This window comes from Camelus dromedarius, chromosome 23 (genome assembly GCF_036321535.1).
Source record: "Camelus dromedarius isolate mCamDro1 chromosome 23, mCamDro1.pat, whole genome shotgun sequence".
NCBI lineage: Eukaryota > Metazoa > Chordata > Mammalia > Artiodactyla > Camelidae > Camelus > Camelus dromedarius.
Genome location: NC_087458.1, coordinates 4,529,028 through 4,554,684, shown reverse-complemented (window position 1 = coordinate 4,554,684; position 25,657 = coordinate 4,529,028). Strand labels below are relative to the sequence as shown.

The window sequence follows — 25,657 nt, the reverse complement described above, 5'->3', positions numbered from 1 at the left end:
TGAATGCCAAAGACGTAAAAGACTGTGGGAACTACTGATAGTCTTGTGTGAGCTGCAGTACTGAGTAAAGCCTACTGAGTGCACAGAAATCATGTTACCAGTGTAATTACTACTACAAAATGTAGAAACCAAGTGGGCTACCAAGATGTCAGATAATTAGGATGTCTTGATTAATGGAAGATGGCACTGTTCATCTTGTCTTACAGTGCCTCCTTGGTAACCTGTATAACCCAACTTGGATTTATTTTTTCTAATATTATTTAATTATTGTGCTACATCTTAAGAAATGTGTGTATATAATCTGTGTAGAAATTTCTCCTGGAAATGAGAATAAGTTAACAGAAAATTCAATCAACAAGACTACCAGTTTGATTTAGTAAATGGCAAAAAGATAATGGCAGAATATAGTGGTACAAAATATCACAACTAAAATATAAGTAGGTATTTTTTTCTCCCCAGCTTTTTTCCTTTTTAAGAAAAAACTCCAACTTTATTGAGCTATAGTTGACATATAAAATTGTAAGATGTTGAAGTATACATGTTATATACTTGGTGATTTCATATACATAAACATAGTAAAAGAATTCCCCCATCTAGTTGACACAATCACTTCACATATTTATCTTGTATGTGTGTGTGAACATTTAAGTTCTACTCTTCTAGCAAATTTCAATTAAATGGTAGTGTTATCAATTGTGTAGTCACTGTGTTTGCATTAGATTATCAGACCTTATTCATCTGATCCTCCAACTTTTTAAGAAAATTTTATGCATGTAAAAAAGGTGAAAGAATGCTAAAAAGAGTACCTACAATGAACCCACCACCTAGACACGATTTTTAACATGTTAGCATATTTGGTATCTATAAGAAAATGCCAAAATATGTATTTGCTGAACCACGTGAAAGTCAGTCATGATGTTTCCACTAAATAGTACATGCATTTGCTAAGAATACATTCTCCTACATAACTCTAACTCCACCATCCTTTCTAAGAAAGCTAAAAATAATTCGCAAATATAATCTTATATCTGTCTGGTCATTCAGATGTTCCAGTTGGCCCCAATACATCTTTTGTAGCTTTTTTATAATCCAGAATCCAAAAAAGGTTCACATTTCTTTTTGTTAGGTCTCTTTAGCTCTTATTTTCTTTAATCTATTTGGTCTTCCCTGTGCATGCATGCCGGTGATCATGTGTGTGGTGTGTATGTGTTTGGCGTTTTTGAAGAAACCAAGTTAGTAGTTTCATAGAATTTCTGTATTCTGCATTTGTCTGATTATTTGTTTATAAAATGTCCTACTTTGTGAATTATTCTCATTATATCCTTGCGGTGCTGCTTAACTTATTCCTCTTTTGCTGTATTTCCTATAAACTGAAAGTTAAATTTAAATGCTTGATTTGATTCAGGTTAAACATTTTTGTCAGTGGGTTTTGTTTGTTTTTTAACAACAGAACAGGCCACAGACCAAACAGATGACAGGTAGAGTTTGGATTATTGGCTAACATTTTTCTATTTGAACTTATTGTCATAACTTTCATCTTTGAGATAGACTTACTTCTGTAACTTTAAGTTCAAGCATAACAGTAAGACTTTGAGAAAGGTCACAGACCTAGGTTGCATCATTTCATTTTGGTTCACTGCCTTCTGAGAAAATGATTCGAAAGTTGAAGAGGCGAGAAGAGCTGATATATTTAGCAAAAGCAACCCATAGAGGAATGATAAGTCAAAAACCAGAAATTTTAGAAGTGACGATTAAAGGATTTAGGAAATTATCTTCACAAAGATTATTCACCAGTTAATACCGATAGTAACAAATACCGATAGTAACCATAAATTTAGAGGACTAACATTGTAATGCTAATGTTTTATAAGGAGAAATTAGGTACTTAGGCAGGAACAAGTTTCACAGGTAGATGATTATAAGGTGAAACAAACAAGATGTATGTGAGTTATAAAAATGTTTTCACAGTATAAAATGTGACCGTTGAACAATTCATAGGAACTTTGTTCTGCCCATCTTCTTTGTTGCAGAGAGAATAAATATTTTTAAAAGAAATGAGAGTTCTTTATGCATAGAATGTGGAATGATTTTTTAAAAAATTTCCCCTTCAGAACATGGCTTCAGTTTGATCAGGGTTTCTCAATCTTGGCACTGGTAACATTGGGCCAGATAAGCCCTTGGCTGTCGGTGCATTGTAGGATGTTTAATAGCATCCCTGGCTTCTTGCCTATAGGTAGATGCCAGTAGTACCCTGCCGCAACCCCACCCCTAGTTATGACTACCAAAAATGTCTCCAAGCATCGCCAGGTGTCTTCGGGGGGCAAATTATCCCTGTTATTGTTGAGTTACATAAAATCCACTGGCATATGTGGATTCCTTAATGATCTAGGTTTCCCTTTATATAACTTACGTATAGCTGTTGAACACGATTTCCTTCTGCAGGTTTTCTGCACAACTTGGACTGTGCTTAGTGTATGTTGGAGAACCAAGGAATATGGTGACATTTTGTTTTTTAGCTTTATTGGGAAGTTTATTGAAGGTAGAAATGAGTTCTTCATTTCTAAGTCAAGGTATAGGTCTTTTGCTTTATCTAATCCCCCTCCCACCTCCTAATTTGTTTGGAAAAGAACCTTATAAGCTATGTGTTATGGATAAAGTTTTTGTTAGGAATAGTTTAAAAATTTGTTTCAGACTTTTGAGGTGATTTGTATTTTGGCATTAAGAAAAGATAGTCTTTAAAAAAATAGTTACTTGCTAAAGGGTTTGATTAAATGTTGCATCCTCTTTGTTAAAATTTGATTGTCCTTAAAATTTAACTATATGTAAATTCTACCAGTGAGGAAGATGATGTAGGTATCTTGTTAGGGGGAGGGAAAGGGAATACATGCAATTGGGAAAAGAAGAAAGTAATGACAATTATTTAATAAATATAAGTTTAAAAGATTGAAACATCTCAATAATTTCAGGAGAAAGTAGAACTTTGTTTAGATTTCTAAGACAAATATTTGTAGATGTGAAGTTTTTCTGCCAAGTGGCAAAGAAGCGAAATTGAAGATAACTATTAGTTAGGGGTTGATAAGGAGATAATTTTATATTTAAAGTGAGCAGAAAGGCTCCCTAGCATCCAGACTGTGATCTTGGAATACCATTCCATACCAAAAGGAATTAGTGCTCCTTGGAGAAACAGCTGATTCTCGGTCTGGGGCAGGAAATGTATGAGATGAGCCTGAAACATTTTGTTTATCAGATAGCCAAGATTTTATCAAACACTACTAAGGGTGTGTCAGAAGGACTCAGAAGCCAGTTGAGAAGTTCCCACCGGCTCAAATAGGGCACTTTGAGTGTCATTAAGGATAACTACAGTGAATCAAAACACATAAAATATGCTTAAGTCTGTGATGTGATGTAATGTAGTTTAAGAACAGGCTTGTTGGTCACTTGGGAGAAAAGCTAGTGAAACAAATCATTTTGATCAAGCAAGATGGAAAGAATCAAGACTTTCACTACATGAACTGCACCAAATAGTAGGTATATTTTGTTTCAGTTATTAAATGAAAAGGGAATGATAGATTTAGAATGACTAGATCCAGGCATTGAGCATATCTCCTGATGGAACAAAATCTTGCCCTTATGAGTAGTTTTGGGGGGAAAAATGTTAAACCTGTCTCTAAATCCAACTATCAATTTCAGGATATATAGAAGCCAGAGGCATATATTAAATGCCATGTGTATGTAATCAACGATATCCAGACTGTAGAAACTACACGAGGTGACCTGGTTCTTCAACAAATAAATTGCAAGGGGAAAAAAAAGATGGAGGAAGAACTGTAAGTTAAAAGAGACTTAAGAAACTTATCAAATAATCATAGTATGTGGACCTTATTTGAATTCTCAATCAACAAACTTTTAAATGTATGGTGTTTGAGAGAATTTGAAATTTGTAATATTGACTAGATAGTTAATATTAAGAGACTGTCAATCTTATGCATGTTGATACTGTGGGGTTTTTTAATGTACTTTTTCTTTTTTTTTTTCTTTTTTTAAGGCAGGGAGAGGTAATTAGGTTTACTTGTTTATTTATTTTTAGAGGAGGTACTGGGGATTGAACCTAGGACCTTGTGCACAGGACCTCGTGCATGCTAAGCATGTGCTCTGCCACCTGAGCTATACCCTCCCCCTGATGGTACTGGTTTTTTTTTTTCGGTATATGATCTTTTCAGTTCCTTCTCTTGTAGAGTTACATACCAAAGTATTTATGAATATAATATTAAGGATTCACTTCAAAATAATTCGGAGAAGGCATAGGTGAAATAAGATTGGTGGATAACTTTTGAAGGTGGATGATGGATCCATGTCTACTCATATATAATTGAAATTTATATTTCTTTAAAAACTGCGGAAAAGGAATCACTACAGTCTTGCTTCAGTGATTCGTGGTTGTAATACAATGAAAGTTTGCCCCTTGGTAGAAGTATGACTCTCAAATTTACTGCTTATCCAAGTTTTCTGCTTGATGTAGTACTGTGCTCCCTGTGTGCCAGCCTTTCATTTCTGAAGTTCACATTTTTGCCTGGCACTTTTTCAGAAGAGGTGAAAACATCCCAAAATTGAGTAAGGATTGAAATTCAACATGAATTTGTTTGTTTTTTAGTGTGAGACATGTTTCAAGCCTCTGAGTACATTTATCCCTTAAATAATAGGAAAGACGGGAATTCTAGGGTTGTTTTTTTTTTTTTCTTGTGAGAAATTGTTGAAGGTTAGGTGTGGAAAGAAGTTAAACATGAGTAGAATGATAGTTTGGGAAGATATGTACATTTTACTACTGCATATTTAGTAGTTACTGTCTTATTTGATCAAAAGTAGTTGAAAGGTAACTGTATGCCATGAATTGCTTGAAAGATCACAAAGAATGATGGTATTTCTTTCTTGAGCATCTTGGTAGAGATACTAAATATAGCAGTTCATCATATTATTAAAGATTCCTTTTTGATAACTGGAAAACTACAGAAAGGTGCTAAATTTGCATTTTTCAGTTTTAAAGTTTGCAAGGTACTTAATTTAGATTGATATCTCTGTTGTGGCATTGCCCATCTTTTCAGCAGTTAATTTTTTGACCCTGAGCTATAGATGCTGATGTGAAAGGAATGATCACATTCTGAGATAGCATAGTCTAGATCAGAATTAAGGACTAATTGTTTGAAAAACTTGGTTTCAGTGTCGTTCAGAGATGTTTTGGGTGTAAGTCTATATAATATGCTCAGTCAGCAGATTTATTATTTTCTGGATTGACAAGCCTAGTTGGTTAACTTCGTCTTCTACGTTGTAAAAACCTTGAAAAATATTTTCTAAGTTGAATTTTCTTTCCATTTTTTAATTTACATTGGTTGTTTTGGCAGCGCATACACCCAAGGAGTTATTTTTCTTTCTCACTTGACAAAATTATAGTTAGGATACAAACATCCTTCTCTGCCATCTTTTCAGATCTGCCCTTTCCACTCTTTGTTTCTTAGAATACCTTGTTCATGGGAGGACCAGCATAATTTCACTCTTGTCAGATAGAAGAAGCTTTAGTTGTTTGTATTAAAGATCATTGTTTGACAAAATAAAATATGAACTCAGTCTCTTAAGATAGTATGAACAGTTGAGGTAAAAAAGAGCAGCCTTTGGGTGTGCTATTAAAATATCCACAGGCATGACATTGAAAACCACAATATGCATTCAGATAGCTCTATTTATTCCTAAGGAAAGTTTTCTACAGATCACTCAGCATATGTATGGAGAGTTTGCTTGCAGCTGGTCACAGCTGAAAGTCCTTGAAAACCATCTGTAGTCCTTGTCATACACAGTCTCTATTCATTCTGCTGGGTGTTAGATATGTATATATTAATTACGTGTTGGCTATGAGCTCTAAGAGTTATACAGCAAAGAACAATGGTATAACATTAAGTAGTTAGAAAAATGTTGTTTAAAGTGTTACCTTTTTCAGTGGAACTAGACTGGAAAATACAGAAATACGTTGTGTAGCCTTGGCTCAAAGAATGCCTGTGATATGGATTTGGCTTCTTTTTAATTCAATTTCTGGCTAGTATTGTCTTTTGTATATGTAAATTAAAATGAAACTAAGAAAATTAAAGTTGATACTTGAGAGCTTTTTCTTTTCTTGCTCATATCTTCTCTCTGTAGTTTTGGTTTAGAAAGTCAGAAATAACTAAAATAGAATATTAGCGACAACTTAGAGTCAAGTTAAGCACTTTACCCATTAAAACTATGGGTGCATGGCTGTGGCTCCTCACTAGGGCACTGCTGGAGTAGTTTAAATTTTCAAGGGAACGTTGCCATCTATTGGGCATCTTAGAAGCTAATACTGTCAAATTGTAAGGACCTGACTACTTAAACAGAGTGGTTAGGTTGGTGGTTTTGTTCTGTTTTTGGCTTAAGGGTGTGGTGAAAAGAATACTAAGGGCAATGAGAGCCTTTGCATTAAAAGCTTTGTGTGAACCTTGACCGGTAGTGCTATTCCCATTCTAAGACAAAGAAGTTGACCTTTAGTCAGCCGACATTGGAGGGCAGCATAGCAGTAATAGCTCTTTGCATTGCAAAGGTGTAGGTTTTATCTTTAAAAGAAGAATGTAATGTAAGCAGTGTTTTCAAATTAAATGCTGACTCCCCAGATCACAGTGGAGTGTAGGTAGTAGTGGTAGGGCTGGAATTAGTGGGACAAGTGAGGGTCTCATCTTGGGTGCAGAAAAGCTCAGTAATCAAGATAAACAGTATTTTAATGTATCATTTTAAATAGCTCAATGTTAATAAAATTTCATAATGAGCAAAATACCCATTTTAAATAAAAATAGGAACTGAGTCTCCACTTGCATGATTCACCTCACCCTAATCTCAGCCTTGGGTATTATAGATTAAATTTTTATAATCCTAAGTATTAAATAATTTGCTGTGGACTCTTCTACAGTAAGAATTTTTTTAGGAATAAAAGTTATATTTTGGAACCTTGGAAATGGGGGAAGGTGAGGGGAAATGGTGGAGGGAGCACAAAGGGGAAGGGCGTGGGTTACCAATAGGTTCAGGAAACTGATTCCATATTTTGTATAAAGCTATTTCTCCCATTCTGAGGTCAGTAATCTTTTTTTTCTTGTAGCATGGCGGACACCGACCTGTTTATGGAATGTGAGGAGGAGGAGTTGGAGCCATGGCAGAAAATCAGTGATGTCATTGAGGATTCTGTAGTTGAGGATTATAATTCAGTGGATAAAACTACTCCAGGTAATAAAAACTTTCTGATCGTAGATCGTTGTTTAAACTGACTCAACTGAATGGCATTTTTGTTAAGAATGTGTGAGGTGGAGAAGGACTTTAAGAATCCAGGGTTGCCTCTTTGTGGCACTGGTGGTACCTTACCCCCACCCCATGCTCTAGTCTATAAGTGCTTTGGCTTCTTCATACATACAGCTAGAAACACTATTTTTAATTCATTTGAAACATTGAAAGTTGGATTAACCAATGTTTATCAAACGCATCAACAATCCTCTTATCAAATGATGTATGAATGAGAATGCAAAGTGGTATGTGTCAGTGCTCATTTATATACCATATCAAAAACAGGTTCCCATAGTCTTGGGATTTTTTGTTTTACTTGAACTTGGTTTCCTTTGTCAGCTGAGCAGAATTTGCTTTGTGTCTGCCTTCATGGACAGTTTACAAACTTATGCTCATTAGCTTCTCTTTCAAAAAGGTGATGTTGCAGGGCCAAATTCTAGATTGCCCTGAATTCAGAAAGTGGGTGGTAGTTCTTTTTCCTCCTAAATTGTGTCTGTTGCTCTTTTTTTTTTTGTCTTTCCTACCTTGAGACCTGAAGGTGGCATTGATTTGGGCTGAAACAGGACATAATTCAGGGTCTTATGGACAGTTTACTATGCATGGTTATGAAGACCAGTAGTGGTGATAATGAGCCTTTGAGTTCTAGAGGTTTACTTGTGTTATATAAGCAAAACATTAAAATCCCGGTTTAGTGAGCCCGTAATCTAACTTAATTAACCAGGAAATGTGAGACAAAGAGGAAGGCATTGTGTCTAATTGGTGGTGTGAGGGACACATAGGACGAGAAATCAGGTGAACAGTTGGATTTACAAATAAAGCAAGAAACTTTTGACTATAGAGACCCCAACAAGGTGAAAAGGGAAGATTAGAACAGTATCCTTTAGTGTCATCTGTCCCTGTCTCCAAGTGACTGTGCCTCCCCTTCCCCACAGTTTCTGTGAGCCAGCAGCCTGTCTCGGCTCCAGTGCCCGTCGCTGCCCATGCTTCTGTTGCTGGGCACCTCTCTACATCCACCACCGTTAGTAGCAGCGGGGCACAGAACAGCGACAGTACAAAGAAGACTCTTGTCACACTAATTGCCAACAACAATGGTAAGTGGGATTATTGGGAAATTCTTCCTGGGCTAAAGGGGTGAGAGAATAAAAAAGGTCTTAGGAACAGCTGTACCTGTTCAGTTTTAGGTACCTTGGTAGTTGTGCTGGTGTTGGAGTGAGTTTAGTACTGATTCTCCGATATGAAAAGTAGGTGATGCTCTTCCTGCTGCGTTAGTGCTGTGTCAGTTGATGCTGGTCAGTCAGAGGGCAGCTGATTCTTACTGCTGATAGCATCTAGGACAGAAAATATAAACCCCAAATTCTTAACTGTTAAAGAGATCTGGGTTTTTGTTTGTTTGTTTTTTGTTTTTTGTTAGAAGAACCCCTCAAGTTTGGTAGGAATTCTCCCAGGGCAGTTTTGTACCATATTTTCTTTGGCAGATTCATTTGGTTATTGGTTCCTGGCTATGGAAAATAGGATAGGGTTGTTGTCTACCTGAAGGAAATGGTGAAAGAGTAGTGTTTTTAATGAGTTTATTGACTAGAGGGGTTATATAGTATTGGTTACTATTTCATTTTTGGTGACTGTTTCTACTTTCTGTAAATGAGTTATTGGAAAGTTATATCTCAAGAGTCATGTCTAGAATAAGCACCTTTGTAGAGTCATTGCCCTGCTGCAGAAGACTTTTATTTCATTTAAAAATTAAATAACTTTATTAATACAAGAATAATGTGTATACTATAGAAAAAGCAGACAGCTAAAGAAGAAAACAATTTCAATTGTAGTCTCACTATTTGGAGATAACTATTTGTAACCTACTCTGTACTTAACATGTGCTTTTAAATATGTCTAGATGCTGTGTGTAGTGATTTACTTTTTAAAAAAATGGATCCATGCAGATTCTATATTACTCCTTGCCTGCTTTTTTTCCCCTTCATATGTAGTGAATATCTTCTCATTTTAATAAATCTTTAACATTTTTGATGATTGTTTCCTGTTGTTTGGTTGACTGTTACTAGCAATCGGTTGTAAAGGGGTGTATTGCTACTTTGAAGAGCTATTGTGAACATGTTTCTCTCTTTTCACATTCTTAGTTTTGAGAATACATTTCTAAATGTCAAACTGTTGGGTCAAAGATTATCACAATTTTTAAGGATTTTGATCAGTATTTTTCCTGGGTTGGCCACCTAGAAATGTTGTATCCATTTATATTTCTATTAGAAGTGCATATGGTGTTCTTATTTTTGGATATAATCATTTAGCTTCCTTACTGTTGAATGTTTATCACAATACCAGTTTTTTGTGATTCCAAACAGTTCTGTGGTGAACATTCTGAGGTATTACATCTGTGCCCGCTGTGTAAGCATATCTGTAGTATAAAGTGAGATTGCTGGGTCAAGTATTTAAAATTTGATAGACAGTGTCAAATTGCCCTAATAGATTGCTCTAAATAAGTGCTCACCAGTAGCTCTTTCCTCATATTAATGTCAACTTGAAGTATTATTAAACTTAAATCTTTATAATTTCCATCAGAATTTTTTTAATCTTTGAATACTAAAAATATAATTTTTATCACATGGAGAATCCTTAGAATTTTTTAAACTTATAAATAGCCACCCTTTTATATATAAAGATGAGGAACCACTATCTACAGAATTCCCTCATTTTACAGATGTCAGAATGAAGGCTTGGAGAGTCTAAATAAAGTACTTAAGGTCAAATAGTAAGTGACTACACTGGGTTTTTGAGTTAGACTTCAAAACTTGTGGGCTTCCTCCTGTATTACACTACTTTCCTATGTTTCTCTTAAAATAGTCTGTCAAAGTGCTGTTAGCAACTAGTTTAGCTAAATTTTTCCTTGATCCCAGTGTTCCAGGGCCCATGACACTGACATGACCTGTCATGACCTATTCTCCTTGAATGAGCCCTTGATTCCTGAACCTGCCTAGGGCCTGTGTATAAAAGTTTTTTGAAATATAAATATTTATTTTATTTCAGAAAGCTCTAGTATTCAAATTAAACTGTTAAACTGTGTTCTGGTAAAAAAAAAAATGTATAGACTGATAACCACAGTTGCGTATGTCTTACATGTTTTTCAAAAAGTTTTTCATGTGTAGATAAGCACATATTAATAAACCCAATCTGTCTAACTTCTTTAATTTAAATTTTATTTTAAACATACAATTGTGTAACTTTTCTTTAATCAGATCCTCTTGGAATGCTAGCCTAAGTGTAGGAATGAGACTTCAGAACAGAGCAAATAAAAAATGTTCCCTCTTATAACCGAGTTTCCCTGTAAGCCTTCAGTTTAATTAAATTAGTATATTGTCTACTTATTAGATTGATAACACAGCAAGGGAAAGTAACTTCTAAGCAATTCACCATTATTTCCCTTTTAGTGTACTAGGTTCTTTAGAAAGTTAAAAAGTTGTCTTTTTTCCCTACTCCCCACCCTCCTTTTAAACTAGTTTTAAAACAATCTGGCTCTTGGCCACCGTTAGCTGCTACCTCCTCCAATAATTACATTTTATTTTTTAAAAATTTAAAATTTTTTATTACTTTTTTCCATTTTGAACATTTTTCAAACAATAATATTTTAAAAGTGTCCTTTTGGGGGCATTGATTGGCTTTTATAATTTAGTTGTTTCCATTATTTTCCTTGCCTTCTACATAGAAAGCATTTCCTTGACTCTTGATTTTAAGGAACATTTTTGTGTATGAGAGAGGGAGGCTGGGTTTGGGAAGGAGTAGGAACACATTGATAATATTTATAATGGCCTAGTCCTGAGCTGAATAGTAGATTCAACAGTATTTGTTTTATCATTAAATTTTGTAACATTATATGAATCAAATGTTAAAATATAATCAAGATTATTTTAAAATAATTAATGCAGTGAGGGTAGAGAGGATGGACATGATTTTGTCCTTTACTCTGAAATACCTGTCTTTTCATTGAGAGTGCTTAGTTGGTTAAAAAAAAAAGTAATCCTTTTCTGTTCAATGGGGAAAGAATAGTTTTTTCAGCAAATAATATAGTAACAAGTGGGTACTTTTTCCATGTGGAAAAGAATGAAGTGCACCCATACCTTATACCATTTGCAAACATTAACCCTAACTGATCAGAAACCTGTATGTAAGTACTAAAACTGTTAAGACTTTTAGAAGCAAACCATAGATGTAAATTTTATGACCTTGATTTAGGCAGTGGTTTCTTAGATAGGACACCAAAAGTGTAGGTAACCACAGAAAAAATAGCTAATTGGACTTCATAAAAATTAAAACCTTTTATGCTTCAAAGGGAATAATCAAACAAAGTGAAAACAACTCCAGAATGGGAGAGGCATTTTGCAAATAACATACCTGAAAAGAGACATACCTTTAGAATATATAAAGAACTACTGCAGTCAAGTAATAAAATGACAAATATACCTGTTTTTTAAGTGGGCAAAAGATCTGAATAGACATTTCTCCAAAGAAGAAATGTAAATGGCCAATAAGCACATGAAAAGATGCTCAACATCTTTAGTTATTAAGGAAATGCAAGTCAAAACCACAATGAGATACCACTTTATACTCACTTAGGATAGCTGTAATCAAAAAGATGGATAGTAACAGGTATAGGTGAGAATGTGGAAAAACTCGGACTTTCATATATTGCTGGTGAGAATGTAAAATGGTGTGGCCACTTTAGAAAACAGTTCGGTAGTTTCTCAAAAAGTTAAACATAGTAGAGTTCATTATTACATGACCCAACAGATACTCTTAGCTATTTACCCAAGAGAATTGAAAACATGTTCATACAAAATCTTGTGTACAGATATTCATAGCAGCATTATTATAGCCTAGGATTGGAAATAACTTAAGATGCTGAAAGAATAAACAAAATGTGGTATATCCACACAGTTGAATATTATGAGACCATAAAAAGGAATGGCGTACTGATATATGCTACAACATGAATGAACCTTGGAAAATATGCTAAGTGAAAGAAGTCAGACACAAAAAGGCCACATATTGTATGACCCCCATTCATGTGCAGTGCCCAGAATAGGCAAATCTATTACAGAGATAGAAAGCTAGATTAGTGGTTACCTGGGCTGGGGAAGGAAAATGGGGAGTAACTGCTAATGGGTACAAGGTTTCTTTTGGGGGTGATGAAAATGCTCTGGAATTAAATAATGGTGATGATTGCACAAACCTTGTGAATATGCTAAAAACCTCTAAATTGTACACTTTGAGTGATATGTATCATATGTGAATTATATCGCAGTAAAGTTTTTTTTTTTAAAGTGTTGGCAATAAAATTTTAGAACATTTTTACTATTCTTTTTGCTGTTCTTCATAATCTACCACTTAGCATTTAGAAATTATTTGTTTCTGACTGATCATATGTTTGCATCGGAAAGAAACATGAAGTGAACTAAATCACTGCTTAATTCTGAGCTGTGAATGATGTGAATACAATATTGTAAATTTTTTACTATAGTTATGATTTTCAACTCCTATTTTGCCCATGTCAACTCCATGTAGTCTTTTCTCTGGGTTTTAAGGCTGTGTACGTAAACCTCAAAAGAATGAAGGAAGAAAAATCAGGACCTTCAGGTTTGTAAGACAAACAGAACATGTGAGAGAAGCTGCTGAACCTCCTTCTGTTATTTAATCACTTTATGGCTGTGGTACCTAGTTTATTTGAGAGCAAACTTAGAGACGGGATTTGTTGGATAATTCTTTTAAAGGCTTTTTTAAACTTCAGGATTCTGATTCCTCTTTCATCCTCTGGAAATAGAACTTTGTAAGACCTTTGGATTGTCAGAATTTCTTCTAGGGAAAACTTAATAAGAATGAAGAAATCATTAAAAACAGCTCATTTGTTAGAATTGGAATTATTAGAATGAATTCATAGAATTCATTAAATAAATATTTGCCCAGTGTGACTTTGCCATATGGTAGCTTTTGCTTTCAGTTGAATTCTAAAGCTAATCTAGGCTTAGAAACCCACTTTTTTGTTTGCAGTTTATTTTTAGAAAAGTCCTAACAACCCACCAAAATTCAAACATGACCCTGATGTCAGAGAATATTTGCAGAAAATGCTTGTGTTAACATTCTTTATAGTAGTAGAGTATGTGCAGGTTCCATGGGAACCAGGTCCTTCTTTTGAGACTTACTAATGCTGGTTGATTTTACATAAATGGAAAAAAAAATTCCATTCTTCCTGTCCTATATTTAATTAAGATGTTGAGTTAGCGATTATCTTAAGAAGTTTTAGGCTTAGATAAATAATAGATAATTTATTTTCTTTTACCCTAGCAATTAAAACAATGAATAGAAAACACCAGAGACTGACACATTGTAATTGACTGTACTTCAATAAAAAGAAAAGAAAATATGTGTTTTTGCTTAATCAATATTTTTCAACCATAAATTACAAGGGAGTAAAAACAGATGGATGGGGAACTTATAGAGTAAGAGACTTAAGAAATGTTCATCAGTTGTACTTTGTGAACTCTTTTGTAATCTGATTAAAATAAACTATTTAAAAGAATATAATTGTCAACTTGATCTAACTGGGTATTTGATATTAAAGAATTATTGTATATATTTAACTTTATTGAGGTATAATTGACAAAACTATAGGATATTTAAAGTGTACATGGTGGTGATTTGATAAACGTATACGTTGTAAAAAGATTCCCACTATCTGATTAATTCACACATCCATCACCTCACATATTTATCCCTTTTTTAGGTTAGTGAGAACATTTTAAGTTCTACTCTTTAAGCAAATTTCAATTATATCATACAAGATTGTGAACTATAGGCAGAATTATTATAATGCTTTTTAGGAATGATATTGGTGTTAATATTCCCTCTTTTAAGTTCCTGTCTTTTGGAGATATATACTGAAATATTTATAGATGAAATGATATGATCTGAAACTTGTTTCAAAATAATATGGGAGCTGGTAAGTAGGTGGGAGGTATATAGATGAAACAAAATTGGCCTTAAGTTGGTAATTATTGAAGCTAGTACCTGGTGATTTATTATAGTGTTCTATTTTTATATATCTTTAACTTCTTCATAATAAAATATTTAAGTTAAAAATATACATGTATGTATAGAGAGAGCGTCAATAAATTGCCAGTATAGTTAGCATAGCTAGAACTTGGGATTTTTTGTTTATCTGTCAACTTCTATAATCAGTAGTCTGCTGGCCCTGTAACTGTGAGGGTCTAGTCCACTGACAGACTCAGTTTCTAGGGAGAACATGGGGCAAGCGACTGTTGGATAATTGATAGCCACTTGTTATACTCACTCTGATGGTCTCTTTGTTGCTATAACTGTAGTGATAACATCTGTCAGGTGAAACAAAGTTTCAGAGGAGTCTGTCCCATTCTGGTTATTTGAGGTAAAAGGTTGAGGCAGTATTTTGCTTGAATCTTTAATTTAGGTATATTGACTGAAATTTTCTGTTTTGGAGTATTCTTTGTAAATAAGGAATTTCAGTCTTACTGATTTTTAGCCAAACTGAGCACTTAAAAACATTTACAGAATTACTTTTTTCACACATGAAAAATAATTTAAAACATTTCAAAAATAATTAGCCAGTTTTTAATATTTATATTTGTTAATATTTATAAGTCATATCAGTTTTACCCGGTGTTAATGAATTTTAGCCAGGTCTTTTCTTTATCAGTTCTGATGTGAAGAAGGTAGCCTGTGAATCTCTGTGTTCCCATAGTAAAAGGCAGTGGTTGTTTAGGGAATCTGTTGCGTTTTTGATATTTGAGTCACTAGGAAGAGATCCCATTCTTTAGATTCTGTGTACTTCTGAACTAATGTTTGTTGGTGAATATTCCTCTTTTTAAAAAGATTAAGGTGAATTAGCTAACAAATTATATTTCAATAAAATGGGCTTTAGCTAGTTAAAATATGGAGAAAGAACTATGTTACTTTGTTTTGCTAGTTTGGTATGGAGAGATTGTGTGTGGTCACTTAAGCCATCAGAGTGAAAGTCATAGCCATGTAGAAGTCTTGCTGTGTAAAGGCATCCCTAGTTAAGGTATATGGGGGAGATTTTAGTGAGCTTCCCCTACCTGCGTTTTTCTGTATTAGTTGTAGATTTGGGTGAAGCTTAAATTTTTGGTGAGTTTGAGGGCATTAAACCTGAGAGGTGAGTGACAGTCTTGGATATCTTAATATGTGGGGTGCCATTTCTTACCTAAGAGTATTGTGTTGCTTATAAATTGTGCGTTTGTCTTCTCTTACATTGGTTTTTTTCCTTCTTCCTTTTATCCTTTAGCTGGCAATTCTTTGGTCCAACAAGGTGGACAGCCACTCATCCTAACCCAGAATCCAACCCCCAGTCTGGGTACAATGGTCACTCAACCAGTATTAAGGCCTGTCCAGGTCATGCAGAATGCCAATCATGTGACTAGTTCGCCTGTGGCCTCACAACCAATATTCATCACTACACAGGTAAGTAGGACTCTGAATTGTGGGACCTGGTAGAGAAGGACAGAAAGACTACATGAACCTTTGAAGGCTCTTACTTGAGTCTTTAGCATCATTAGAAGTGGTTCCAGGTCCTGTCTTTGGGCCTGGCTTTCTTATTTGCTACTTTTTAATTTGATGCTGACTTTAGTAGAAGGCCCAGTATAGCATATAGCTGGGTAATTTCTTCTTTATACCTCTCGAGGGCTATTAAGTAATTTGATTGAGGTCTGAATAGAAATGAGTGGGAAGCTTGGATTAGGAAGCCTTAACACTTGGCCCTCAAGGCTTCTTACCCTTTGCTTGGGCTATTTTTATTAAAATGGTGGTGAATTAGCTGACTTTTGGAAATCTATGTCTGAAATTGATGAATTGCAGGGAGATCTTTGGAAGAGAATGAAGATGACTTGTTTGATATGTAATGTGAATTGGGGCTGAAAGCCTAATGCTGAATGTGGAATGTAAAGGCAAATACTTTTGTCTGCCTTCTCTTACAAACTTCCCAGAGGTATTTGGCCTTTGAAGTGGACTTTGGAAACAATTTCTTAAAATTGTATGTTGAATCACTTCAGTGAATACTGTTACTGTCATTTTCCCCCTTCTATGCCTTTACCAATTTAGGGGCCAGTCAATGGATAAGTTTTGATGAGTTTTTTTAAGCTGAGGTTCTCTTAAGACAGGAAGTAGGTTTCCTTTTTGTCCACATGTACCAAAGCTCATTCTCCAGTTTTAATACTTGTCACTGAAAAGTTTGCTAAAATTCCAAAATTTCTCCATCTAAGTCATTTAAAACTCTAGTTCTAGAGAGAGAACCATTAGGTAAGAGTATGGTAATTTTTTTGGATGGTAGGGCTTACCGCAGTCTCTGCTAGTATTAGCTTATCTCCATGTTAAAGACCATTTTGCTTTTTAATGCAGGGATTTCCCGTAAGAAATGTCCGGCCTGTACAAAATGCAATGAATCAGGTTGGGATTGTGCTGAACGTACAGCAAGGCCAAACAGTTAGACCAATTACATTAGTCCCAGGTAAGGAAAAATGTCTATCCATTTGGAATAAACTGTCATCCAGAAGATTTGTTTTTGTTGTCTCAAAATAACTCAAGGTCATTTAAAAAATGTATTTAAGGAAAATCTAAAAATACAAAAATCATATTGATTTAAGCTCCAATTTTTAAAAACTTTCTTTTTAAAAATATTATTTATTTTTGTGGGGAGGAAGCAATTAGGTTTGTTTGTTTACTATTTTTGATGGAGGTACTAGGTATTGAAACCAGGGCCTTGTGCATGCTAGGCATACACTTTACCACTGCGCTATACCCTCCCCCAAAAACCTTTCTAACCTTTGGCCAGGGTGGTGTTTTTATTTTTCTCTTTAACTTCTTACCACCCATCATGAGGTAGTAAAACAGGGTTTATATAGTCAATTTTTCTGTTTCTGCTGTTTTATTCAGTTGTATTAAGTTTGTTATCCTGAAAGAAATTATTAACGCAAACTCCAAATTCTCTATTCCTTGTAAGTCTACTCACTCACATGATGAGATTATGAAGTTTATTTTGCTTTAATTTTATAACATAGATTTTGGGTACAAATTTAAACAAATGACATACCCTTTGAGGATAAATATTCCAATGACTGGTTAGTATATTTTTCTTTGAGAAACTGATTTGAAAGATAATTTTTAAAAATCTTAAAAATTTTCCTCCAGTTCTTTATTTAGTGTCTGTTAGTTTACTAGAATTTAGGCCAAAAAAGAATTATCTTAATTTGGTTGCAGTAGGGGTATCTCTGTAGCTTGTCTTCCTAAGTTTTGTTGTTATTCTCAGAGCTCATAGGCTTTTGGCCATGTACCCAAACCAGCTTCAGTAATTAGCAACTTAAGGCCAATCTTGTTTCATCTATACCTCCTACCCACTTACAGGGGAGTTAGGGGCAGTCTGATGAGTTTATCCTGTCTAGTTCTGATATCTCTTAAATATGTGTCAGTGGAATTGTCTATAGTTGAGCCAAGAGACTTTGGAACATTCTAGTAGAATGGCATAGTCTGTCTTCTATTTGAGTTTATATAAGAGAATGGAAGACTCCTTTAGTATTCTTAGAAAGAAAGATCGCTGTTTTCAGGACCAGCTCTGCCCTTTGGCCTACATATACCCACACTGCTTCCCACTCCATACCTATCTATTCTCTTCTAGTACCAAGGTCAAACTGTCTCTGATTTTATTCTTGGAATAGAAAAGACAATGTGATAAGGTATTTGGGGAGGATTTAATGGGAATCTTCTTTCAACATAATGTTTTTTGGGCTGATTACTGAGGCTGATTTCTTTTATCAGGTTGGGTCACCTGTTGTCTTAGACATTGGAATCTCTGCTCCCCTTGGTAACCTGATGGTTACCAGTCAGTTTGGGGAAGTAATCTTTTCCTATTTCCGTATTTTCAGTAAAGACAAGGGGAATGTATTATAGATCAGCTCACTGACTAAGATTTGGTACTTTTCTTTGTCTCTTTTTTGAAGCCCCAGGTACCCAGTTTGTTAAGCCAACAGTTGGAGTCCCACAAGTGTTCTCTCAGATGACCCCTGTGAGGCCAGGCTCCACCATGCCTGTGCGGCCCACCACCAACACCTTCACCACCGTCATCCCAGCCACTCTCACCATTCGAAGCACCGTCCCACAGTCCCAGTCTCAGCAGACCAAGTCCACTCCCAGCACTTCCACCACTCCCACTGCCACGCAGCCGACCTCCCTGGGGCAGCTTGCCGTTCAATCTCCAGGCCAATCCAGCCAGACCCCAAATCCCAAGCTAGGTGAGGCTTGGGAAGAGGAGATGGCAGAGCTGGGTTGTGGTGACAGGCAAAGAACAGGTAATTATCACTTGGCCAACATAGCTCCTTCCTTCCCTTCTCCACCTGCAGTGAGCATTGCCAGCTTTGTCACCGTGAAGCGACCTGGGGTTACAGGTGAAAATAGCAATGAAGTGGCCAAACTGGTGAATACTCTCAACACCATCCCTTCCCTGGGCCAGAGCGCAGGGCCATTGGTGGTATCCAACAACAGCTCTGCCCATGGCTCTCAAAGAACCAGCGGACCTGAGGCTTCAATGAAAGGTACCATAACCCAAAAGACTGAGCAGCCAGTCATTTCAAAAAAATAAAATGTTTGTTGTATCAGAACTCTATACTATGAAATAGAGAGATAAGATAGGATGTAGTTGCTGCAGTCTGTTCTCACAGAAAGTTTAGTGTAGTAAAGGGGATTGCCACTTGTGAAAGGTATAACTGAATCAGCCAGAAGGAGTTCTGTGTTAATTGTGCTTTGGAGGTTAGTGAAATGGATCAATTGATCAGAGATGGGTGGGATAATCAAAAGATATTCATGGGGGAGGTGGATTTCTGAACAATACTTTAAAGCTCATGCCCTGTCAGGATTTGGTAAAGAGGTTTTCAGGTGTAGGAGGGTATGTGCATAAGGGTCTTCAACGGTCTCGAGCAGGGGTTGGCAAGCCTTTTAGGTAAAGGACCAGATAGTAAATAGCTGAGGCTTTATGTGCAGTATGGTCTCTGCTGCAGCTGCCCCGCCATTGTGAACACACGCAGCCATGGGCGATATGTGAATAAATGTGACCATTCTCCACCGCAACTATTAACGGACTCGGGATTTTGAATTTCATATAGTTTTCGTGTGTCAGAAAATATTACTCTTTTGCTTTTGTTTCAACCCTTTAAAAATGTGAAACCTTAAACAATTTTGGGAAAACTGGATATCTACATGCAAAAAAATGAAGTTGGGCCCTTACCATACAGTGTATACAGAAACTAACTCAATGAGTTAGAAACCTAAACAAAAGGACTAAAAGCCATAAAACTCTTAGAAGAAAACACAGGGGAAAACCTTTATGACATTGGATTTGGCAGTGATTTCTTGCATATGACACCAAAAGCATGAGCAACAAAAGAAGAAGTAGATAAATGGGACTACATCAAAATTTGAAGCTTTAGGACATCAAAGGACACTTATCAAGTGAGTGAAAAGACGACCCACTAAATGAGAGGAAATATTTGTAAGGCATTTATCTGATAAGGGCTTAATATCCAGAATATATAAAGAACTTCTGTAACTCAACAACAAAAGAACAAAAACCCAATTTAAAAATGGGCAAAGGCGTTGAATAGAGATTTCTCAAAAAAAGATATACAGATGGCCATTAAACATCCAAAAAGATGCTAAACATCACTAATCGTTAGGGAAATGCAGATCAAAACCACAGTGAGATATCACTTCACACTCATTAGGGTGGCTCTTACCCAAAAAAACAGAAAATAACGTGTTGATGAGGATGTAGAGAAATTGGAACCTTTGTGCATTGCTGGTAAGAATGTAAAATGGTGTGATGGTCCCTCAAAAGATGAAATATGAAATTACCATCTGTTCTAGCAATTTCATTTCAGGGTATATACCCAGAAGAATTGAAAGCAGGGACCCAAATGGATATTTATACCCCCATGTTCACAGCAGCATTATTCACAATAGTCGAAAGGTAGAAGCATCGTAGATGTCTATCAGCTGATGAATGGACAAATAAAATATGGTGTTTACATACAGCAGCATATTATTTAGTCTTTAAAAGGAAATTCTGATACATGCTACAGCATTGATGAACCTTGAGGACATTATGCTGAGTGAAATAAGACAGTCACAAGAGGACAATTGTACAATTCCACTTTCATGAGGTACCTAGAGTAGTCAGTCTCAGAGACAGAAAGTAGAATGGTGGCTGCTAGAGTCTAGGAGGAGGGGGTAATGGGGAATTGTTGCTCAGTAGGTATAGAGTTTTAGTTTTGCCAGAGGAAGAGGGTTCTGGAGTGCTTATACAAAACTGTGATGTGCTTAACGGCTGAACTGAACACCTGAAAATGGTTAAGGGTAATTTTTTTTGTTGCATATTTATTACCACAATTAAAGAAGAAATTGTAAAAGCCATTCTTAATTCATGAGCCAGACAGAAACTGGCAGCTGGGTGGATTTGGTCTATGAGCTATAACTTGCTGGCTCCTGCCTAGAGTTCAAAGAATAATAAAAGGAACGTGCCTCATAGTGATTTCTCATGCTTGCTTATCAACCTGAATATGCCCCTTCGGGAGTGTTTAACTTTTTTCCAAAAGGCCAGTCATCTTTTTCCAGTATCATCTTAACTAATTTTATCGATGTTCTCACTTCTTCTAGTGACCTCTTCCATCCCAGTGTTTGACCTCCAGGATGGTGGACGGAAGATATGTCCACGGTGTAATGCTCAATTCCGTGTTACTGAAGCTTTGAGAGGTCACATGTGTGTAAGTGATACTGCCTGTGATGGGATCCAGCTTAAATGGCCCTGTAGTTTTGGGAGCTTGTGAAGCAAGAGCTCTGAAATGACTTGTAAGCTTTTCAAAGGGTTACTTCTTCTTTGGCCTGTTTTAGAATGTACTCTGGAATGTGATAGGTTACATTTAAAGACCCTCAAATAGATAACATATGTGACCTTGATTTCTTAGTTGTAAGTAGGTTTTAAAATTGCACAGGAGGACAGTTTTGTTGGATAATCAAAACTCAAACCGGGTTGGCCTCAGTTCGCTTTCTGTTTCTTGTGTTGTTGGCTGAACGGGAGCTGTTAACCGGTTTCCAGTTCTAGCCTTTTGGGTTTTTGGTTTTAGTCCAGATGTAAAGGCTGGGGCTTCTTCCTGCCAGGGAGCTCAGAGCCAGATTATGCTAGCGAGTGGTTAAAGGGTCTAAGACAGGGAGAACTACAAAGTGTGGTGTTTGGAGTGGCATATGGTTATAAACACACATACACACACACAGGAGAAAAGAGTAAAACCTGGAAACATTGTAGAAAACCGCAGGGTGAAAGCTGGCTGAAAATACTTAGAACCAGACTGTTACCCAGGAATGTTAGTGAAGTTGGGGAGTTAGCACATCCCAACCCCCAGGAGAACCAGGACGATCAGATGTCTTCTCTCTTTATAGTACTGTTGCCCAGAAATGGTTGAATACCAGAAGAAAGGAAAGTCTCTGGATTCAGAACCCAGTGTCCCATCAGCAGCAAAGCCCCCATCCCCTGAGAAAACAGCTCCTGTTGCTTCCACACCCTCTTCTACACCTATTCCTGCTCTGTCACCACCTACCAAAGTACCAGAGCCAAATGAGAATGTGGGTGATGCCGTCCAGACCAAACTTATTATGCTAGTGGATGACTTCTACTATGGAAGGGACGGTGGCAAAGTAGCCCAGCTCACAAACTTCCCTAAGGTCGCCACATCTTTCCGATGCCCACATTGTACCAAAAGGCTAAAAAACAACATTCGGTAAGTGTTGAAGATCCTTGGAGGTTACCTTGGACATTGAAGGGTGAAAGGGTCTTACATGTTTTAAATTTTTCAGTTTGAAGAATAGTGCTAACTGTTACCCTGTCTGGCTAAGGAGTATCATTATGAAATCAATAACTAGTACTGTGGAAGGAGATTGTGTTAATAAATAAAAGACAACTTTGGGTAGAGTGAGACCAGTGCATCTCCTTCCCCAGAAAAGTTTCAAGAACTCTCAGTTTGGGGCTCAGAAAAGGACTGCCCCAAACAGAGGAAGTTGGGCAGGAGGTGGGTAGTAACATAATGTCTTGTTCTGTGATTCCTCTGTTACATTACTCCAAGACTTCTGATTTTTTATGTTTTCTGTACTTTTCTGTGCTACAGATTTATGAATCATATGAAACACCACGTAGAACTTGATCAGCAAAATGGTGAGGTGGATGGTCATACTATCTGCCAGCACTGTTATCGTCAGTTTTCCACTCCCTTCCAGCTCCAGTGCCACTTGGAAAATGTTCATAGTCCTTACGAATCGACTAGTAAGTTTGAAAGTTCTTAAACTCTAGGGTTGTACTTAAACTTTGTTCTTCATTCAGTGAAGCATTGGGGGTGGCCCATTATGTTTGTTTATATTTGAGTAACAGTGTCAAGAAAGTTCTTGGCATATTCATAGTCAGTTCCTTACTTCATTTACTCTTATTTTCTTAAAAGCCTGACTTCTATTAAGTCATTTGCTTAAGAGCATACATCTCTAATAAAGTGATGGTATGAGGATTTGAGTCCAAATATTTCCTGTGTCCTTTAAGGGATTTCTAGTTTTGTTGAAGAGACAGAAATTGTGTAACTATAGGAAAATGTGAGAATAAGACAGTATATTTATTATAAATATATGCATTTTATGCTGTCAGAGAAGGAGAAGATCTTTGTGGCCAGATTTCACAGAATTAATGCATAAACTTTTAGGGTCTTTAAATACAAGAAGGATTTTAGATGGAAAGTAGTAAGAAAAGTTTTAGGTGATGGGAAACAGCATGAGCAAACACATAAAGACAGAAATATGCACATTGATGCTTTTGCTGCAAATTAAAAATCTGGACTAAAAATGGAAAGGTTAAGGACATGTATTAATGCAACATTTAACTGAGAGGACCCAAGGTGGAGCAGGCTTCAAGCCCAGGATTTGAGTCTTCTACTTCTCAGCAGTTCTCTTGTCTCTGGCTCATAGCAGGATGGCTGTGTTAGTCTCAGGCATTACATTCAGACATAAAATTTTGCAGATTAAGAAGAGACCATATCTTCCTGTGTCTCCTCCTGAATCTGTTTCTTATAAGGCAGAATTGTTTTCCCTTTATATCTCCTCGGCTTTGGTCATACTGGCAATGGAAATGGGATTGCCATGAGTGGCTCAGACTACTGCTGATTGGAAATACAGTGAGCTACATATGTAACTTTAATTTTTTTTTAGTAGCAATTTGAAATAAAGTTTTTTTAAGGTGGAATTAATTTTATAGTGTATTTTATTTAACTCATAGAGCCAAAATCATCTCAGCATGAAATCGAATTTTTTAAATTAATGAGATATTTAACATTACTTTTGTTTTTCTCTGTTAAAAAAAAAAACAGATTTTAAAAAATCTGGTGTGTATATTACACCACAGCAAATCTCAGTTTGGGCTCACCACATTTCATGTGTTCACTAACCGCCGGTGATTACCATATTGGACAGCGGAACTCTAGATTTTAATCATTTGCTTGTGAGTGGAGTAGGTATTGGAAGCAACCATATAATACTACAGTGCAGTGGCAGAACAACCAAAAAGTTCCTTGCTGTCAGTGATGGGAAGCCCAAATTCTCATCTGCAGCTCCCAGTGAAAAACTTTTTTTTTTTTTTTTTAAAGAATCTGGTGGGGTGTTTTTGTTACTCTGCTTATATATGTACTGTACATAAGAAAGAATTTTCCTAATTGGGGGGAAAAAAACAGTGCAGAACCTCATGAATCTTTTTCTCTCGGCTTAACCACTGTTTCATCCCTGACTTAATTTTTGAGTGTCTTATGATTTAAAATTTACATTGATGAGAAACCTGAGAAATTGTTGACTCAAACAGGTAAATATCTCATCTATACTTCAGTATATATCAGTTTTATTCTCGGGTTCTTTTTATAACTCCCTTTTTTGACAGATCCTGCATGAAAAGTAGACTGTTTTTAATGTTAATATTTTGGGGTCCTTTTTTTTTAGTTTTGGGAATTTTTTTCCTCTTATTTTCTCAAAACTAAAAAGGATTATAGACATAATGACTTCTACCCCTAAATACTTCAGTATGTGTTGCTGACAAATAAGGACTTTTTTTTGATACATAGCCAAAATATCTTTCTCAAAACCTAACAGTTAACCATAAATCCATAATGTCATCTAATACCTCGTTCATTTTCAAGTTTCCTGAATTGTATCCAAAACATCAATGTATCATCATATTTAATTATGGTAACAGTGTAATTTTAATAGCATTGTGTTTTTCTTCAGACTTGTTTAAGGGCAGTAGACCGAGGAAGAGGTAGGCTTGAGGAAGTGATGCTTCAGGGTGCTTAATCGTGTTCAAATGTTGGGAGGATCCTGTGTGGAAAAAGACTCAAGAAAGGGAGAACTAATTGCTTGATAAAGTCTTGGAATGCATGGAATGATGAGGTTGGATGAGCCTTAGATGGCATAGGGAATCTATCCTTCCAAACTTGGAGACCAGGAAGCAGAAATGATAGCAGTTCATGCCTGTTCTCTCAAAGCAAGAGACCGTGGTGGCAGACGCAGAAAACAGATTTATTAGGGGGGAAAAAAAAAACAGCTTTATGGTTACTCGGGGAAAGGGGGTGGGAAGGGATAAATTGGGAGTTCGAGACTTACAGGTACTAACTACTATATATAAAATAGATAAACAGCATGTTTATACTGTATAGCACAGGGAACTATATTCAATATCTTTTAGTAATCTATAATGAAAAAGTATGAAAATGAATGTATGTATGATTGAAATAGTACACCAGGAATTGACACAACATTGTAAATTGACTAATACTTCAGTTAAAAAAAATACAGTCACTTCAAAAAAAAAACAGACTGTGGTAGGAGCTAAGGAGGTGTGTGACAGTGCTGGTAGGGACTGTGTTAGGACAGCCACTTAGGAAAATCAGCTAATTCTCCCTCTTGAGTCTTTTTCCACACCAGCTCCTTACCCTGTAGAACAAGTATGAAAGGTTACTAGAGATCTCTTAAATCCACTGATGTCTAAGGTTCCTTTCTCAACTGACTTTTTTGATATGAGATAATAAATCTTAGCATGGCATATATGCATTTAAAATTGCTTAATAAATGTTATAATTGACGTTATGTGGCAGCTGTAACAGTAGAATTGATGCAGGTTGTAGGAAAGCCTTTGCAGCTAAATGGGATTGCCCAGGGAAAACAA

At 36.1% G+C, this 25,657-nt stretch overlaps 1 protein-coding gene across 6 annotated transcripts in view; it reads left to right on the top strand.

Moving 5' to 3' along the window:
* POGZ (pogo transposable element derived with ZNF domain) overlaps nt 1-25,657 on the top strand; it is a 40,648-nt gene that overhangs the window by 4,664 nt on the left and 10,327 nt on the right. Inside the window, exons 1-11 of one of the 6 annotated variants that reach the window (XM_031436417.2) lie at nt 521-3,524; nt 3,691-3,827; nt 7,151-7,275; nt 8,262-8,420; nt 15,665-15,840; nt 16,774-16,882; nt 18,369-18,659; nt 18,741-18,959; nt 21,076-21,182; nt 21,856-22,193; nt 22,578-22,732. In XM_031436417.2, the coding sequence (XP_031292277.1) occupies nt 3,814-3,827; nt 7,151-7,275; nt 8,262-8,420; nt 15,665-15,840; nt 16,774-16,882; nt 18,369-18,659; nt 18,741-18,959; nt 21,076-21,182; nt 21,856-22,193; nt 22,578-22,732 (1,693 nt within the window). In that variant the 5' untranslated portion in view covers nt 521-3,524; nt 3,691-3,813. The other 5 variants (XM_031436418.2, XM_064477756.1, XM_031436421.2 and 2 more) reach the window with 5 other exon arrangements.